The sequence below is a fragment of the Anoplopoma fimbria genome, chromosome 20, assembly GCF_027596085.1.
Source record: "Anoplopoma fimbria isolate UVic2021 breed Golden Eagle Sablefish chromosome 20, Afim_UVic_2022, whole genome shotgun sequence".
NCBI classification, from domain to species: Eukaryota; Metazoa; Chordata; class Actinopteri; order Perciformes; family Anoplopomatidae; genus Anoplopoma; species Anoplopoma fimbria.
Genome location: NC_072468.1, coordinates 18,507,326 through 18,525,488, shown reverse-complemented (window position 1 = coordinate 18,525,488; position 18,163 = coordinate 18,507,326). Strand labels below are relative to the sequence as shown.

Sequence of the window (18,163 nt, the reverse complement as noted above, 5' to 3'; positions counted from 1 at the left end):
AGTGTAACTGTGTGTGTTAGAATAAATGCATTCATGACTGTAACCGTTTGGGGAAAAAAAAAAAAAATGTTCGCCAACGGTTGACAAAAAAAACTACAACAACCAGCAGGAAAGCATCGTTTTTGATTGACAGGCAGTCTGTCCAATCAGAGATTCGGAAACGTTGACACTACCGCAATGGGCGGGGCTTCGCATCACACGAATGGAGGCGACCAGCGGGCAAACGTTTCATTTCACTCAATGGAACGTGATCTCCAACGGACACTTTTTCAAATTTCCGCATTTCCACGCTACGGACGTTGACGCGGCGCTGACGGGGGGGAACAAAGAGGCACGCGCCTAGGAGAGACGACGGGGCGATGACCACGCGAGGGATCGTCCAACGAGAGTAAATGAGAGAGGTAAAGGGAAAGAAGGGCCCGCCGTCGTAGCCTGAGAGCTTCGGGGAAAAGTGGGTAGCGCCGCCTGACGGACCGCCAGACGAACCGGGGAGCCGCCGTCAGGAAACCGCGGTGCCGAGAAACAGGTCTGCAAGATCGGAGGGAGCGCCGCCAACAGCTCTCCATATGCTATCACACACACACACACACACACACACACACACACACACACACACACACACACACACACACACTGTAAACACAGGTATGAATCACGGGTGTGCGGGTGATTGTGAATGCATTGGGGAGGATCTGCTGGATGGTGTCTCACTGGTGGCGTCAGAGGGCCTAACTGCGTCTGTTATCCATGGTGTCTGTGCACACACTGCATTGATGGCACTGAAACCATATATTAGTCATTTTATTGCTGCTGCACAACTTTTGATTGCATGAATTAATTTAATTTATTTTATTTTTGTCTACCACAGGTGTGCTCTGCATTGATTGGACCCAGCACTGAAGTTTCAGATCAACACATCATCACCTGTCAGTCATCATCTTTCATGATACACTTGCAGCCTACATAAGACAAAACACTCATTTTAGTACCAGCATGGCCGAGCATGAGCATGCAGCAGCAGCAGCAGCAGGAGGAGGAGGAAGAGGCGGAGGGTGTGTATGTGGAGCACCAGTACATGTGCAGCGAGTGCCACCAGCTCTTCAACACCCTGGAGGACGTGCTGATCCATCAGCAGATCCACACCGGCCAGGAGGTGGAAGGCGAGGCGGGGGAGGTCATGACCATCCAGGGTCTCGCGGAGATGGGGCAAACCCAGCAGTACCAGTGTCTGGAGTGTGGGGCGCTCCTCATGAACCCTGAGGAGCTGCTGCAGCACCAGGAGATGCACATGAGAGAGGCGGGGATGGAGGTGGGGCATCAAGGTGAGAGAAATGAAAAAGTGGAGTGTGTTTAGATATTAATAATGTACAGTAGACAGTCTGTGCATGATGCAACATGTAGGCCATTCTGTGGAAGTGAATGTATGAATTTTTATGAGTACTTCTTTTTCATAGCTATTAGTCATACTACGACTAAGAAACAACACTAACTGTCTGTGTGTATGACTGTTCCCCAGAGCTGTGTGAGGTTCTGGAGACAGAGGAAGGGTCTGAGGATCAGATGTCTGGACCCATTCAGTACCAGTGTCTAGACTGCCTGGCTCTGTTTGACTCACCTGAGACCTGGCTGGAGCACCGGCGGACCCACAGTAGGAGCAGCACACACAGCAACACAGAGACCGTGGTAAGTGAGATTTATTCAACTTGCGTGTAACTGTAAAACATTTTTTTGTTTGTTATCTGGAGTAGAATTCATTTAACTACAGTAGTCTTTGTCACAGTTATTGTTGTGCAATTCTTAAACCAACTTTTTTCGACGTTTGCTGCCACATCTTTATTGGAGACACGGCAACAATTAGTTTTTTTTTAGAGTGATAAATAAAGCGTGTATTTTTTGGCTACAGTAGTTAAGGATGTAGGTTATATTCTGCCGACTCATTCACATCTTAGAACTAGATTTATGCAGAGTGTAAAGTGCGTTGTCATTGTTGTAGGGATCTTTGCCCCAGACTATAAAAGTAGAGCTTGTGTGCACGAAACCGACAGACATGTAATAATAATGAGTCAGAGCACATTAAGGAGTGAAGCTGATAATGGAACAGCTGTAAATCTGAGCAGTTAATCTTTCTGTGTTCTCTAGAGTAGATTCAAAGTGAAACATTCATCTCAGAGACTTTCTGTGTTGTGTAGGCCGGCACACAATGGTTTGCTGCAACTGCACTGTAATTCTAGAAAATACTATTTATAATGAGTGTCACAGTCAAACCGCAGACATCTAGTCTCCAAAGCATCTCTTAATCAACTAGAAGACATTAATTAGAGTGACGGCACTGAACTGTCAGCGTCTCTGCTAATCTAAATGGAGAGCAATTATCAAACATCGCTTTATTTCTGTAGCACCACGTTCACTAAATGTAAAAATGTAACACGCTATGTTTTTTTTTGTGTTTGCCCTTGAAACAGGAGTATGTGCTGCAGCCGGACGGCACCATCACTCCACTGAACAACATGCAGAACTACGTACTGAGTGAGCAGCAGGCTGGAGAGATCCTGGCCCAGGTACTTGGGATTGTAAACACCTCACAACTGAGTAGTTGAATGAGAACACGATGAAGGGTTTTAAGGTTTGTTCATTTCTTTTCCAGGTACTCGCTCAGCAGCAGCAGCAGCAGCAGCAACAGCAGCAGCAACAACAACAACAACAGCAACAACAGCAACAGAAGAAACGTCAGTCCGGCTCCAAACCTGCTGCATCCTCCCGTTCCGCCCTGATGCCTCCGGTGACGGCCATCCCCGGCTCTGCCACCATGCACCTGCAGATTCTCACGGCTCAAGCTCTGGCGGACAACTCCACCTCCCCCGGGCAACGCCGCTCCAAGCTGCCCCCTCTGTTGCCTGCAGTGGGCCGAGGCTCTTCTGGAAAGCTGGGGGTCCTGGAGAACGGGGACCAGAGACTGGAGTTAAGGTTTGCCTCCAGTGTCCAGGATGACACCCAGCAGCAGCAGCAGCCAACAGAGGTGGTGGTCATCCACCCGTATGAGTGCTCAGAATGCTCCCTTCTCTTCCAGACCCCAGAGGACTTCCTCCAGCACCAGGGAGAGCACTTCCTGGGTCAGGACAAGGAGAGCGGAGAGCCAGGAGTCATGAGTGGCTTCGAGGAGGCGCGAGGGAGGGAGGAGGCAACAGAGAAGGTGGAGGACGTTAGGATTAGGGTAGTGGAGAAGAAGGCAGCGGTCTGGGCCAAGTCCCAACAGTGCGAGCTCTGCAGTCGCACCTTCACCTCCGTCAACCGGCTGGCTGCTCACAAACGCGTGCACGAGCAGGGAACGCACGAATGTCCGGAGTGCGGCAAGGTGTTCAAGAAGGCGACGTCACTGCAGACGCACATGCGCACACACTCGGGCGTGGCCAGGTACTTGTGTGTGGACTGTGGCAATGGCTTCACCACTGAGATGACCCTTATCATGCACAGGTAAACACCACAGCGGCCCGAGTAACTGTGAACTACTGACGGCTGAAAGGAACTTTTGATTCTTTTTCTGTCTGTTTCATCTTTTTCATCTTGTGTCTTACAGGAAGTCCCACATTGCAGATCCTCTTCACAAGTGTCAGTTCTGCAACAAAACCTTCACCAACATGACCAAGTACCTCTACCACCGTAGAACCCACCTCAACCGCGATACCTCTGGCACACCCGCCCCGTCTCCATGGTAGTAAAAATAAGCGTATCCCCTACACTTTTGCGTCCGCAACCTCAAGTTAGTGTATTGTTTTAATTTGAATGTGCTTGTTTTTTTTTCTTCCCTGCAGGCCTCAGCTCCAATAAGAGCATCTCTCTCTGCACTCGCCATCCTGCAGAGAGCAAGAGAGAAGAATTCTCTCGCTGACGAGGCAAAGAGCAACCTGCTGGCCCCTCTCTCAGAGGACGAGATGGAAAAAATGGGGGACGACCCAACGCAAAGTTCTCAGAGCAAAGTGGTAGGAGGTGAAGTGGAGAAGCAAGTGGAGGACAACAACATGGAGGTGACTGCCCCACCTGAAGACAACACCAATGACCCCCAGCAGGTGGAGGACGCCACCAAGCCTGACTTGGCTACAGACCCCGCTCCCCAGGATGACGCTGGTGTTTCGGTCACAGCTGAAGCTGCCTCAGCTGCCTCAGCTGCACCACCCGACAAAGGGCCTTTTTCCTGTCGTTCGTGCTCTAAGACATTCTCCTCCCAGCTGCAGCTCGTTCACCATCGACGCAAGTCCCACGTCACGGAGCGCAGCTTCGTTTGCGGCATCTGTGGCAAGTCTTTTAAGAAGCAGATCCACGTGCGCAACCACATCCGCATCCATACCGGGGAGCGGCCCTTCCAGTGCGCCGACTGCGGCAAAACCTTCTCATCTCTTGCCAATCTGATGAGGCATAATCTCATCCACTCTGGTGTGCGGCCGTACCGCTGCGATGTCTGCCACCGCTCCTTTTCACAGTCCTCCAACCTCCGTCAGCACAGCCTGCTGCACGCCAACGCCGCCACTCTGAGCTGCCCGGACTGCCCTGCCACCTTTCGCTGGCCCACCAAGTTGGCAGCACATCGCTACACTCAACACCCGGGGGCCCCGGCCCCTTTCCCGTGTCCCCACTGTGAGGCCGGCTTCCTGACCAGGAGACAACGAGACAGCCACTTTCTGGAGCAGCACCCAACGCTGGTTCAGGCTGATAAGGGGACTGAAACCGACAACCAAGCAGAGTTGGGCAAAGATCTGACCTCAGTGCCGTCCACCTCAACCACAGCAGAGACAGAAGCCAGTCTCGTGCGGGGGGGTCTAGACTGTAATATTTGCGGGAAGAAGCTCAATTCTCCCGCCAATCTGCGTCTCCACAGACTGAGCCACTTCGCCTTAGGCCCTGGGCGGCCGCGGTGCACCACCGGTAAACGGCCCAAAGCGCACCAGTGTCTTATCTGTGGCAAACTGTTTGTGTCTTCCTCCGGAGTCGCACTTCACCAGCGAGTCCACACCGGTGAGCGCCCGTTTCCTTGCCAAGTGTGTGGCAAGCGCTTCCGTCAGAACACACACCTGCGGGAGCACCTGCGCACGCACTCGGGCGAGCGGCCGTTTCGCTGTGAGGTGTGTGGAAAGGGTTTCATCCAGAGCATGCACCTGGCCGAGCACCGTCGAACGCACACAGGCGAACGGCCGCATGTGTGTCCGCAGTGTGGCAAAGCCTTCAAGACCTTCTCCAACCTGAGGAACCACAAAAAGACCCACGCCAGGCAGCAGAGGCTGGACGAAGAGGCTGCCGTCCAAGTCGCCATGGAGACCAGCTCGGCTGTGGCAGTGGACGCTTCGGTGGTGGAACTAGCTAACGGGCAGCCTCAGCTCATCCAGATCCAAACCTCAGATCTTCAGCAGGTCAGAATGTGCATCATTCTTAATAAGAAAACGACATAATTTAGTCTTATCTAGTTGATAAACTCTTTTAGGTCAAAGTTTTGACTTTAAACTGTTTAAAGTAGAGAGGATGACATTTAATCAGCACCTTTTTAGATCTGTCCGTGTGCTCTCTGCTGACATCTGAACTAATTCTGATTTTGGTTTCCTCCTCCTAGACGCAGGGCACGCCCACTATCATGTGTAATGAGTTTGGGGAGACCATAGCCATCATTGAGACCAGTGAGGGAGGAGCGCTGCCTCTGGAGCAGGCCTTGGAGATCTATCACACAGCTTTGGAGAACGGCCTCGCCATGGAGACAGTCGCTATGGACGGACTGCAGCTGCTCTGAGAACGAGTTTAAGTGGACAGAAATAATAGACTTTATTCTTCCAAATTGATGAGTTCAGTATTCATCTTAATACTGACTAACAAAGAATAATTGACTACTGAGAGGTTGAGTATCTCGTCCAGACTTACTGGAGCCAGATAATTATGTACTGGACAAAATGAATATGAAGTTCAGCAGTCAGACCAAAGTAATTCATCCTCCATCTTTTACAAAGCTATGAGAGAAATCAGTATTAAAGTTTATTGAAATATTGCATATTAAATTAAGGATATTGCATCAGTGATGAATAAGGACTAATGGTTGTGCCTCAGATGACATTTGTATGATTCATTTTATCATTTATATGAAATTGATGTGATTTTTCTTCTGTTTAGTGGTTTAGTTGTGTTGTTGTAAAAAGGTGAAATCAATAAATGTTTTTTCAAGGTGATACACATTTTGTGACCCACGCTTTCATGCAACAAAACCACATTTTTAAAGTTCACGTTCCTAGACTCAACTGTACACTGTAGAGATGATGGGAACTAAATTACATTTAAAAAGGTGCTGGACAAAAAAAATGATCCTTCATTTTTATCATTCTTGAACCACATTTTGTATCTCCGCTTCAAGAAAACCAATTTTTCACATTGCCAGTGATACAATCACTTTAATTGAACACCTATTTTTATTTGCATACTGAAAGATACACATACAAACTTAAATTATTCATATAAAGTCCTCTCTTGTATACTGGAACAGCAAAACAAGGAGTATAACACAGAAACATTAATAGCCATATTTATTATTGTTTTTTTCCATTTCATGTGTTTTACCTTCGGTAATGGGTGTTCTTAAAAGTCAACTTATGTTCAATGACAGATTTTTCTTTAATAATATAATGAGTCTACTGACTCTACAGTAATTATTTACAACACAACCAGTATTAGATCCTACCAGCTCTCTTTGATTCATTACCCTCACCTCACTTCCCCCAGTTTTCTCTCCGCCTGCCTAAAAAGGTCTTGAGAGAGCAATAAAGTGACAAAGGGAGGAAGAAGGGAAGGAAAGAGGTGGAGGAGGGAGATGTGTTGAGGCTATAAAATCAAACTTAGCGAGGGACAGAGAAGGCCTACGGGGTTGTCTAAAAACGTACGGCTTATTACTGATGAAAGAATAAAAAGGTCCAAGTTGTGTTTGTCGTCCTCTCGGTAATGAAGAATAAAAAGAACTGCACCGCAGGTGAGAGGCCAGTTAAGGGAAGACAACAATGGAGGAACTGTACAAGAGTCAAGCAGCTTCTCTCACCTGCCTCCAAAATGATTAAGATTAAAAAAGAAAAAGGTACAATAAATCAACAGCTGGCAAAAAAAGAAGGAAACCTCTGCCAGCAATGAGAACAGAAGAAAGGACCAGGGTTCACTGCAATGATATGAGTAATAAGAATAATAATAAGAATCATAATAATAACCATAGGAATAGTACAACAACAAACTGAGTATGACGATGTTAAATACAAATCAAATTATTTTTAAAAAAAGTTAATAAAACTGCTTGGCAATAGAGGATTAAGGCCTTAATCAGCCTGACCTCTACGACTAAGAGCCAGGATGTGCCCGTTGACTCTGACCCACCTCCGTCCTTCATGGCCAGCGAATGGGAGGCACAGGAATGCTCGGTTCCTACCTACTGGCATGTGCTAGCGTCAATCGCAAGGAGGGAGGACTCGGCGTGACAGGTAACTGCAGGAATGATGGCACTGCCAGAAGTCCACTTGAGTTTCAGTCAATTTTTTGCTCTCCCCTGAAAGTCCACATGTGAACAATAAAATGGAGAGAAAGATCGTTCCAGGTCCGCAGTAACGGTTCTCTTGTTGAGTCAAATAGTTTCCGGCTGTTGAGGGCCCAGCCCCCTAATGTCAGCAGAAACAAGAAGCAAGCTTACGACAGTAAAGCCTAAATACAGGTTGTTCCTCACGTAGAGACGTACTGCTTTTACTCCTCTAATGCTATTAAAACAAATATCAAAACATATAATGTTTTCGTTTTAAAGCCGCTGACTTTTCCTCGTCTCTGAATGGGTCGGGCGGGTCTCTGCGTCCAAAAACAAGAACCCTTTATTCTTCAAGGCAAACGAGTGCAGCTGTACACAAATGGTCCTTCGTTCACTGGCGTCAATGGGAGCTTTCCCAAGGTGGTTAATACAGAGTGCGAATTCAAGTGTGCTAATTAAGAGTTTGCAGTGTGTGTGTGGATGTGTGTGTGTGTGTGTGTGTGTGTGTGTGTGTGTGTGTGTGTGTGTGTGTGTGTATGTGTATATGTGCATTGTGTTGGTGCCATGAAGTAGTTTTTTGTGCCATGGGGTTTCATGCATCCTACCGAACATCTTCCTAACATTGCATAAAGACATCTTTCCCTCTCAACGGTTGGGTTCTAAGGATGGAAAGAAACCAGGATCCGGCCAGAGGAGGATTAAGAGTGTGGTTTAAGAGAAAAGTGTGTGTGTGTGTGTGTGTGTGTGTGTGTGTGTGTGTGTGTGTGTGTAGGGGGGGAGGAAAGGTGTGACTTCCACAGTCACTGATTGGTCAATTGAAATTTGTCCGCGTCCCTCATCTAGAAGAGTCATGTGAATCCCGAGGATCCTCTGGGCTCCCTTCTGTTCCTTGCTCCACGTCTTCATCCAGCAGGTCCACACCTCCCCTCATGGATCCTTCTCCTGACTGGGAGCCAGAGGGTCCGGGGAGGGGGCCCATTGAGTCAGGGATGCCTAAAGCAGAGACGTCAGAGGGGGCGGCCGTCTGCATGATCTTCTGCCGAACCTCCCTGATCTTCAGCTGCAGACACACCTTGGTGGGAAATATGTCGGAGTATCTCGTCTGGAAGGCTGCAGTGGCTTGAGCTAAAAACACGATGACAAAGTAAACACCAATCAACGTCAACAAGTGTAAATGAATTCTGAAAATGCTCGTAGATATATTGTATTGTGTGTTCTTATCTTACCTGATGGGAAGAAGCCCTGCTCCTGGAACAGCTGCATGACCAGAGCTCGCCTCTGGTCCAGTGTTCGTCTCAGGGAGGAGTAGGGCACCTTATCGAACTCCAGATCTGTCAGGATGTCTTCTCCGTCTGTGGCTGTGTGAGGGACAAACAGGACATAAGATAAAGTAGTTTTCACATAAGTCCAAGATTATTTAATTAGGAATAAACTGATAACTAGTTCCCAGAGCGGAAAATAATTAGTCACTGGACAGCGACTGCCCCTTGATCAGCGAACTGATGACTGGCTGAAACAGATGGATAACAAGAAAATGGTAGGCACAATCTTGCTTGACCTCAGTGCTGCATTTGATGTACCATGAAATAATGATTACTGAACTAAAGTAATATGGATTAATATGGATTCTTAGATGGTCAGTTATCTATCTGAGAGATTACAGAGTGTTTTTCCACAAGGAAGTTGCTTAGGCCCCTTACTCTTCTCTATTTTCACCAAAGATCTAACTCTGGTGATCGACAGCTTCATTTCTCAATGTCAGGTATGGCAATGGAACAGGTCAAGAAGACCAAATTATTGGGTGTAGTGTTGGATGAACAGTTGTCGTGGTCTGAGCACCTTCAGAGCATTGTGACTAAAATGGGAAGGGGCATAGCAATGGCTAGAAAGTGCTCCACTTATTTAACATCCTCTATTATTTGTAAGGTTTTACAGTCCAGACATAAATAAACTACATCTAGCTCTAATTTGAGCTGTCAGATTGGCAAATTGAGCATTTATTCACTCTCGCTTGTCGTGGTTCTCAGTTTAAATTAAGCTCCACTATAGCCTCCTCATATTTTCCAGAAACGTAGTATTTAATCTGACACTTGAATATTTATTCAAACAATTAAAAAACAGTTCATCAGTATTAGCTTGGAACTCAATACCCTCTTTATTTAACTATCGAGGTAACAAACTGTCCTTTAAAAAACAATTAAAGGCTCACATAAGGCCACTGACCATATGACTAGAACTCCATTGCCTATGTCGACTCCTGATCCTTAGTTATAATGTATATGGTTGGTTCTGATAATATTTTATACATTTTTTACTGTACTTTGTATCTGACTGTACTATTTCAACTATAGAAAACATCTATGGCAGTTTCTCACTGAGATGAGAGTAATAAAAACACAGCAAACTAGGAAGGAGGCATTTTTGAGGAGATCATTAAGACACAAAAGATAAAATAATAACAGAGAGGGTAAAGTACAAACACAAAAAAAAAACACGCAGACAAGAGCTTCAACCAAAACCCCTCACCTACGCTTCTATTACACACATCACATATCCAGAAACAATGAGGTTAAATGAAATACATTGTCTCAAGGAGTATCAATGCCCTGTGTGTCTTACCTGCTCTGTCAAAGGTGAAGATGTCTCCCTCACACTTGGCGGCACTTTTAGGCGTGTTGGGCTCTGAGCTGCAGCTTGAGCGCCGACGACTCTTTCTCTTAGGAGAGACCTGCTCGTCAGTGGCTGAGTCCAAATCTAGAAGCACCCAGAAAAAAACAAAAAACTTAATCAGCAGAGATCAAATCTCCATATTTATCAGGATTCATCACGAAAATCTTTATAGAGCGTCGTGTAATAATGCAATAAACAGTCAATAAACACTAGAAATAGTTCTACCTTTTGCTTCCATAAACAACAGCAGTTCATGACAGTCACTGCATTTATTCTACAGTACTCGGTTTAAAAGCATTTAGTCAGAGTATCATGAGAGTGAAACCTGTGGAGTTCTTCCTCTTGCGGCGATAACTGCCCAGAATGGCGCGCGGTGAAGTGGCCAGACTCTGGAGGGTTGGTGAAGGCAGAACCTCCTCAGGCCGAAACTCTGGCAGCTCAGCAAAGCGCTCCTCGAAATACACCTCTGACAGCACCCTGCCCGACCAACACGCACACACACACACACACACACACACACAATATGCAGTATATATACACTGTCCAGCAAGGATTTCTGCAAGCTTACACACAAGATTCATGAAGGTGTTAACTCACTTGTCCACTGACTCAAAAGTCCTCTTAAGTGGTGGTGGGCGGGCTTTGACTTTTTTGGGTGTAGGACCATCTTTGTCAGCCTGTGGGGGTGGCAGGGTCGGTTCTGTGGCTGATGGAGGGGGGGGAGGTGAGGAAGGGAGGGACTCCTTCCATCCGGCCTGCACAGAAAGTTAAATTTAAGTGTTTTGATACATAGTCATACTTGATGCCAAAACTGACTTTAGAAATATTCGTTATAAAACAACAAATATCTATTATTTTGCATTATGTCAATGACACTGTGTCCTAACTGTTCTGGAGTGACGCTTCTATTTATTCCTGTCGCTCTCTTTGAAAGCCAGCAGTGGACGAGGAATGGCCGATTCTTGAAGTTAAATTGAGCAGTTATCTTTAAGATACATCCTCATTTCACTATGAAAAAGTGGCTACATCTCCAGTCTGATCTCGAGCACACAGCAGATAGGTATTTGATTTCTCTACATGACCTAACATAGCCCTTGCTTATAGGACACAGTCTCTCTCTCTGTGTGTGTGTGTGTGTGTGTGTGTGTGTGTGTGTGTGTGTGTGTGTGTGTGTGTGTGTGTGTGTGTGTGTGTGTGTGTGTGTGTGTGTGTGTGTGTGTGTGTGTGGCCAAGTTCTCTGCCACCATTACTGCTGTTGTAGAATTATTAATTGTTCCGCTTGACCTAACGTTATACTACATTTTTCAATTAATAAAAGTGACCCTTTCAGGGCGCACAACGCAGACGACACGGTAGTGCTGCTTTTTGTCCCCACAGTTGAATATAAATGTTCCTATTCAAATATCTGTTATGTTATATATTTTTGAATTTGGAGTGTTCAATGAAAGCCCTCCTTGATGTTATGTTTCAACAAGAACTGGGTACTTTGTGTGATGTTCTTCTCACCTCTTTGGTGCTTGTGCTTTCTCTGTGTTGTGTGTCGGAGGAGTCGGCTGCACATGAGCCCTCCGGGGGTCTGTCAGAGGACGGCGGCTCCTCGGCAGGATGTGTTGATGGAGACGCTGTCTGCCCCGCCGGCTCAGCATCAAAGGAGAAGCGACTGGCTGCTGAAGCTACTCTCTCCCTCTCTCTATCCCTCTCTCTATCCCGCTCCCTATCCCTCTCCCTATCCCTCTCCCTCTCTCTATCCCTTTCCCTCTCTCTATCCCTCTCCCTTTCCCGCTCTCTCTCTCGTTCCCTGTCTTTCTCCCTCTCTCTCTCTTTTCCTCGGCCTCCTCCTTCATAGCTGCCTACGGGAATGTTCGCCACCGTTGCCTTCACCTTCTGAGGAGTCCTGACTGGAAGCTGGGTTAGTTTAGGTGTACCTGGTGCACTGCCTGTAAAACGGAAAGATAAAGACAAGTTTATAATATAACATCAATAAAATAATTCCCCTTCAAATTAAAATCATGTAAATCCAAACAACACATGCAGCCGTACCAGGTGTTTGGATTGGAAGAGGACTGCAGGGCCTTGTGGACACAGCTGAACCACTTGGAGGTGCCACTGAGCTGCTACTGCTGGAGGTCTGCCTCTCCAGATGTCTGTCAGAATGCGTCAGCAGTTCCGTCTGCCTCTCAGCGAGTCTGTCAGCTTGTCGATCTGCAGGTCTGTCCGGAGGCAGGTGCCTGTCTGCCTGTCTGTCCGCATGGGGCTGCGGATGTGCGTGTGTGATTGTGCTGGGGGTTGCTGTGTGTTTGGACAGGATGTGGGGGGAAACGGTGGAGGGGCCGGAGATGGAGTAGACCACGCTGGGGGGTACTGCTGTCATGGAGACCACCCCCGTCGCCATGGTGACGTTAGGTGAAGGAGGGTAGATGGCGGTGACTATCTGGCCCCCGGAGCCCGAGGCAGGGGCTGAGCTGGAGGGCTGTGGAGACTGAGCTGTGGCTAGGAGGGGGGGCTGACCTGAAAGAAGGAGAGCGGACCAGGAAGACAAATATTCTTGTCATTATATATATATATATATATATATATATATATATAACACATGAATAACATTTTCACATCAATAAATGTCCATATACATTTGGCTGCTATATTGCTGATTAATATAACAAATTAGTGACTCAATCTTTCTTCCTAACTGGCAGTTTCAATTTCAACCTGTAAATGGGCTTTTAGCATGGCGAGGTATTTAACGAGACCTACTGAACCTGGTTTACACACCATAGCAAAAACAAATAACCAGCATAGAAGTAGTCAAACAGATATGAATTTAATTAAAGAGACACATGTGGATATTGTAGTTCAGGGGTCAGCAAGCTTGGACAAGCCAGTTAAACTATGAGCCAGCTGTTTTAGCATTGTTCATCAGATGGCAGATGTTAATGTTAAAAAAAGGGGCAGTTTATTCATTTTATTTCACAAAATCCTTAATTGTAGGTATAAACTGTTGTAACGGAAGGCAGACTTTATTTCCACAGAATGTTTGAGTTGCAGCATGAAAGCAGCTTAGAGACCCACGTAGAGTGATTCTTTTTTTTTTCAAGGGGAAAAGGGGACATTTAGGGGGAGATAGCAGGTCAACAGTATATGCCACATAGAAGCTGTGAACATCATCTGAAAGCTAGGAACCTAAAGTTTAATTTGAGATGCAGCTCAGCAGCATGAGTCAAGTTGTTCTAATGATATATATCTTAAATAAATATTGATCATAATTGATAAATGCATCAAAATAATTTAAGAAACTGTAAAAGGGTTTAGAGCATTGTGAGGGAATATATATTAGTCAAAGGTGAGCACTTCTGGTACGATATCCTACTTAAAATGAACACATGACACCTAGCTGGATTATCCTAGAGGTTATAGGAGGTCATTTTATACCATGACATCAAGTTTCAAAAAATTGTCTCACTACAATGAAATGGCTAATATGAGGACTAACATCATCACACAAGTACAAAATACAAATACAATTGTGCTCATACCCAATTTATGCAATTCCAAGACTATTTACTATAGAAATTGGTCATGTCTGTAAAGGGGAGACTCGTGTCTGATCATAAAACCCATTTTCATTTGAATATCTTGTGGTTATAGGGCCTCGAGATATCAAACGACCTCCTTGAAATTTGCCATTTCAGTTTTTTCACAGCAACAGGCTAGAAGTCATTATGAATGATGCCGGTGACATGAGGCTGCACACCGACACCCGACACGCTGTGTGATGGGCACGACTCGCTACAAAATCAAAGCTGAAATTCTTCCAGTGCTCCAATGAGGCGGTGAAGCATCAACCAATCATATGTTTTCCTTTCACCCTGGTCCATTCCATCTACAAAAATACTGTCAGCCAGTTCCCAGCGCTATCTAATGTCAAAAAGTTTTAATGTAAACCATGAAACAGAAAACTTCCATCAAGGGCCAGTTATTTTCGTTGGTTTGCCAACACTGTTTATAAAGCTCATTTAATAAAAATACTTTTTCAGAAATTGCATTAAGATCAGAACCAATGAGCTCTCCACAGCACTGACCTGGAATCAGTGGCTGAACCAGTGTCTGACCAGGTGGCGCGATAGCTGTGAATCCAAGTGTTGCCAGGGGCGATGGCACATATGCAGATCCAGGCACCGGCAGGGCTTGCTGGGTGGTGGAGGAGCCTGTTGTCGTGGAGACCAGAGGCAGAGTGGATGGGACCCCTGGAGTGGACTGGACATAGGTGATCCTGGTTGAGGAGGGACAGTAAAGAGAAAAGGTGATTAGAGGAAAGAAATATGGTGAATATAAATGAAGAGAGGGAGAGTGAAGAGGGGAAGATGGAATTTTTGTAATGACAAAAGGTCAAGAAAGGTGACAGAAAGTGTTATTGTACAATAATGAGCCAGAACAGGAATGAAGGGAACAGAGACATAATAAGAAAGAAAGAGGAAGATATAAGAGAAGTGGTGCAGTGAGGGTCAGGGGGTGAGTGTGCATCACATCGAGCAGCACTAGCTGACTAGTGCTATATGTATTTGTGTGTGCCTGTGCGTGTGTGTGTGTGTGTGTGTGTGTGTGTGTGTGTGTGTGTGTGTGTGTGTGTGTGTGTGTGTGTGTGTGTGTGTGTGCACTAGGAGCTGAGAGGTAGTGTGGGGGTGGCAGGCAGAGGCAACTTTGGTCACCAGCAGCATGACTAACAGACCCAGAATAGAGCTGCACTGCTACAGCTGCACCCCTGCTGGAGTTTTTGTTTCACATATATTGTTTGCTCGCTATGCTTTAAGAAACATATACATCCCTGCCATAAAACCATAATACATCTTCCTTATATGGTATCATTTATCCAAAAACAGAATGGAACTGGAGTTACTTCAATCCATAAACTACAAGGAAAAAACACTTTGTAAACTGCAATCAGCAAAAGAGTTATAAGAAGATATTATCTGCATTTCCATGGGGCTTTCTATGCCTCTAATAACCACAATAAAAGTCCACTCAAAATAAAACTACCTTGTTTCAAACCGTGAGAGGCAAAATATGGCCTATTTGGAAAAGTATTTCACTGTGTCTGAAATGGCTGAAAGCATCTTTATTATCTGTCCACTCAGTGAAAATTGTCATATAAGTATTCATTCTGATTGCTTTATATTTTGGGGGAAAGTACACAATTTCTGAGCATGTTCCCTCTATTTCCAAATCCAAGATGGTTGAAAGGGAATTATATTTCGTTAAGTGATGCTTATTAGTTTTGGAGGAATTCAGAATCACTTGCAAGGCCCAGTATTGGCTTGCTGTCTCCCTTTAATTACCGCTGGAGTAGTATATTCTGAAAAAAATTAAATACATGTTGCTTCAATAGCGAGCACAGCATTAAACCAATATTGGGGATCAAAGCTGGTCCATCTTTCTTATGTTTGCTCTTGTGTTGGAACTCCTTTTTCTAAATATTTATTCTGGAGCATGTAGACAGGACATGCAAACAGCACACCTTATCCAATTATTTTCTGATGCACTATGTGAATACTTTCATGGAGTTTATCAGTCAGATTTATATCATACAGAAACAAATGTTTGGCTCAAATAAAGATGAAAGACACTGCCAATAATGGCACCTCTACTGAGATCAACAGTAGCCCATGGTAGGATGAGTGAGGCTGACATATGTTCATAAATTGGTGCCTGTTTGTCAGAGCTGAGTCAAGCTTTACTGGCACATAATTTGTTTACATCCCTTTTCAGACATCTGATCTGTACCCTTGTTGGGTTTATCCATCTACTTAAAATTTGGCTCATCTACAGTATTTTGTTTGTAGAAGGGTATATTAAACAGATTTTATTTCTGTGCGCATTTAAAATGCTAATGAAGCCGTCACATAGCGTTCTGAAAAGCACATCACTGCAAACATGAAAGCAACATGCGCAAATGTTTTCTTGCAAGGTGAAGTGCGTTTTTGAAAGAGTCTTTTTATAGCTTTCTTTCAGTGGCAGGTGGGTGGGTTACATCTCATGAAAGGTGCGAGGCAGGCAATTACAGAAAAGCTTTTCACAGTTAATTTAGAATAACTGTTGGGGCTGAAAGCTAATCTGCACTTGTTTCTTTAGTTTATTTTGGTGCATTAAAGTGTTGACGTTTACCACTTCTGCACAGACTATGAGCCCACAGTAACTTGGAATTGTTAGTTGACAATACAGCATGGACAGTATTCTTGTTATGGTCTGCGTGTAGTTCACCAGGAGTTATCAAGTCAGCAGTGGATGACCCAGGGCAGAACAATATGTATTAATTCTTTCATTGTGGCTTGTTTGTCATTGTCTACCTGGTAGGAGCTGGAGGCAGGAGTACAGCCTGGGAGGGGGCCGATCCTGGAGCCACCACAGCAGCTGTGCCCACAGGGAAGGGGCTGGCAGGGTGGACCGCTCCACCCTGAGGCAGCTGGGACTGGACCATAGGCATGGGAGCTATTTGGATGATCTGGCATGGAAAGAGGAACCCATGAAGAAAGGAATATGACGAATACAAATGTACAAATGGGCAGTGCAGGTGGTGAGCTAATCAGTTTTAATATCGTGTTGTTAAAGTTCTCATGTCAGTGTCTCCAGTGAAGTGCTCACTGACCTTGCTTCCCATCTGAGCACCGTTCTGGACCGGAGGAGGTGGAGCCACGATGGGAACCTGCTGGGTAAGGGCTGGTGCTGTCCTTACTGTTGCCATGGGAACAAGCATTTTGCCCTGGAGCACTGGAGACTGTGTTTGCACTGTGAGGCAAAGAAAGACAAAGAGGGAGAGTGGGCATTTTATTAGAAGTAACAATATGACTCTACTTACTTACTGTGATGACTGCAGTTCTAAAACTCTCACCTCTCGTTCCCGGGCCAACCACTCCCACTGCTGAGCTGGACGAATATCCTGCCAGGTGACTTGTCCCCTGCTGCCTTCCATTGGCCAGGGACATGTGTGTGGGTGGAGCTGTGGGCAGGTTGAAGATACTGGTTGGCTGGCTGAGCTGCTGAGGTGGACTCTTTGGGTTGGTGTTGGCAGGTAAGGTGGGCAGGATGTACTGAACCTGTGTGATGGCCTTACCACCGGGGGACGCCAGCGAAGAGGCGGGAAGGAACTGGGGCTGAAGCAGGGACAGAGGCAGGGGCCCGTTGGTTTGGCTGTGCGATACTGAAACAGCGGAGGAGGAAAAGGCCTGCTGCTGGGAGGGCTGGTGGTGGTGGGAGGGTGTGATGAGCTGAACAGCAGGTTGAGCAGACAGAGCCCCTCCCAACACTAAATTAGTCACTACACCACCATGGCCAACGCCTGCACCTAAAGGATTAGGTGATGAAGAAGAGTAGTACCCACCCCCTCCTGACCCTGAACCAATCAGAAGTTGTGGCTGCTGATGGGGCGTCAGGGACTTCCTCTCTGGCGGATGCGGGCTGGATGTGCCTCCATCTCTGGGTTTGCTGGCGATGGGGAGGGGCGTGCTGATAACAGGACGCATTACATTGGTCACCACCGTAGATGCCACCCTTACAGCGCCAATCCCCATGAGCGGGTTCCCCCCCAGTGAACCTGCTGATGAATAAGAATGCCCTCCACTTGTAGAAGTGGTGATGACTGACTGGCCAGAAGAGAGGGAGAGAGATGTGGCTTGTCCTCCTCCTCCTCCTCCTCCCTCTCCCCCATATGTGTCCTTACTCTCTCCGTCTCCTCTTTCCTTCCTCCTGTGATCTGAAAACCCTCCCCCTCCTGATCTCCCCTCGTCATATCGCTTGCTGCTGGGGTAAGAGGACAGGGAGACACTCCTGCCGTGAGGGGTATGGTGCGATGAAGATGATAATGCAGAGGAGCAAATGACTGGAGCGAAAACTCTCTGAAAAGAAAGAGACAAACAGATACAATTATTACTCATTGAGGACAAAATACTTAAAAATGACAAGAAACATTAATAAGATCTATAG

The 18,163-nt window shown here is 46.1% G+C and overlaps 2 protein-coding genes across 2 annotated transcripts in view; one reads left to right on the top strand and one right to left on the bottom strand.

Moving 5' to 3' along the window:
- The first annotated feature begins 105 nt into the window (after nt 1–105).
- znf526 (zinc finger protein 526) lies at nt 106–6,218 on the top strand. Its single transcript, XM_054621578.1, is given in 9 exon segments — nt 106–401; nt 869–1,322; nt 1,517–1,683; nt 2,463–2,558; nt 2,645–3,471; nt 3,575–3,693; nt 3,696–3,709; nt 3,810–5,399; nt 5,597–6,218. Coding segments are annotated over 8 exon segments (3,306 nt in total). The 5' UTR covers nt 106–401; nt 869–1,003; the 3' UTR covers nt 5,771–6,218.
- Nucleotides 6,219–6,407: 189 nt separating this feature from the next.
- Nucleotides 6,408–18,163, bottom strand: part of cicb (capicua transcriptional repressor b) — a 30,501-nt gene continuing 18,745 nt past the window's right edge. The window contains 11 exon segments of the mRNA XM_054621564.1: nt 6,408–8,647; nt 8,749–8,880; nt 10,142–10,276; nt 10,518–10,678; nt 10,790–10,947; nt 11,699–12,129; nt 12,233–12,700; nt 14,269–14,459; nt 16,531–16,685; nt 16,830–16,969; nt 17,073–18,075. Of these exon segments, the coding sequence (XP_054477539.1) occupies nt 8,358–8,647; nt 8,749–8,880; nt 10,142–10,276; nt 10,518–10,678; nt 10,790–10,947; nt 11,699–12,129; nt 12,233–12,700; nt 14,269–14,459; nt 16,531–16,685; nt 16,830–16,969; nt 17,073–18,075 (3,264 nt within the window). The 3' untranslated portion in view covers nt 6,408–8,357.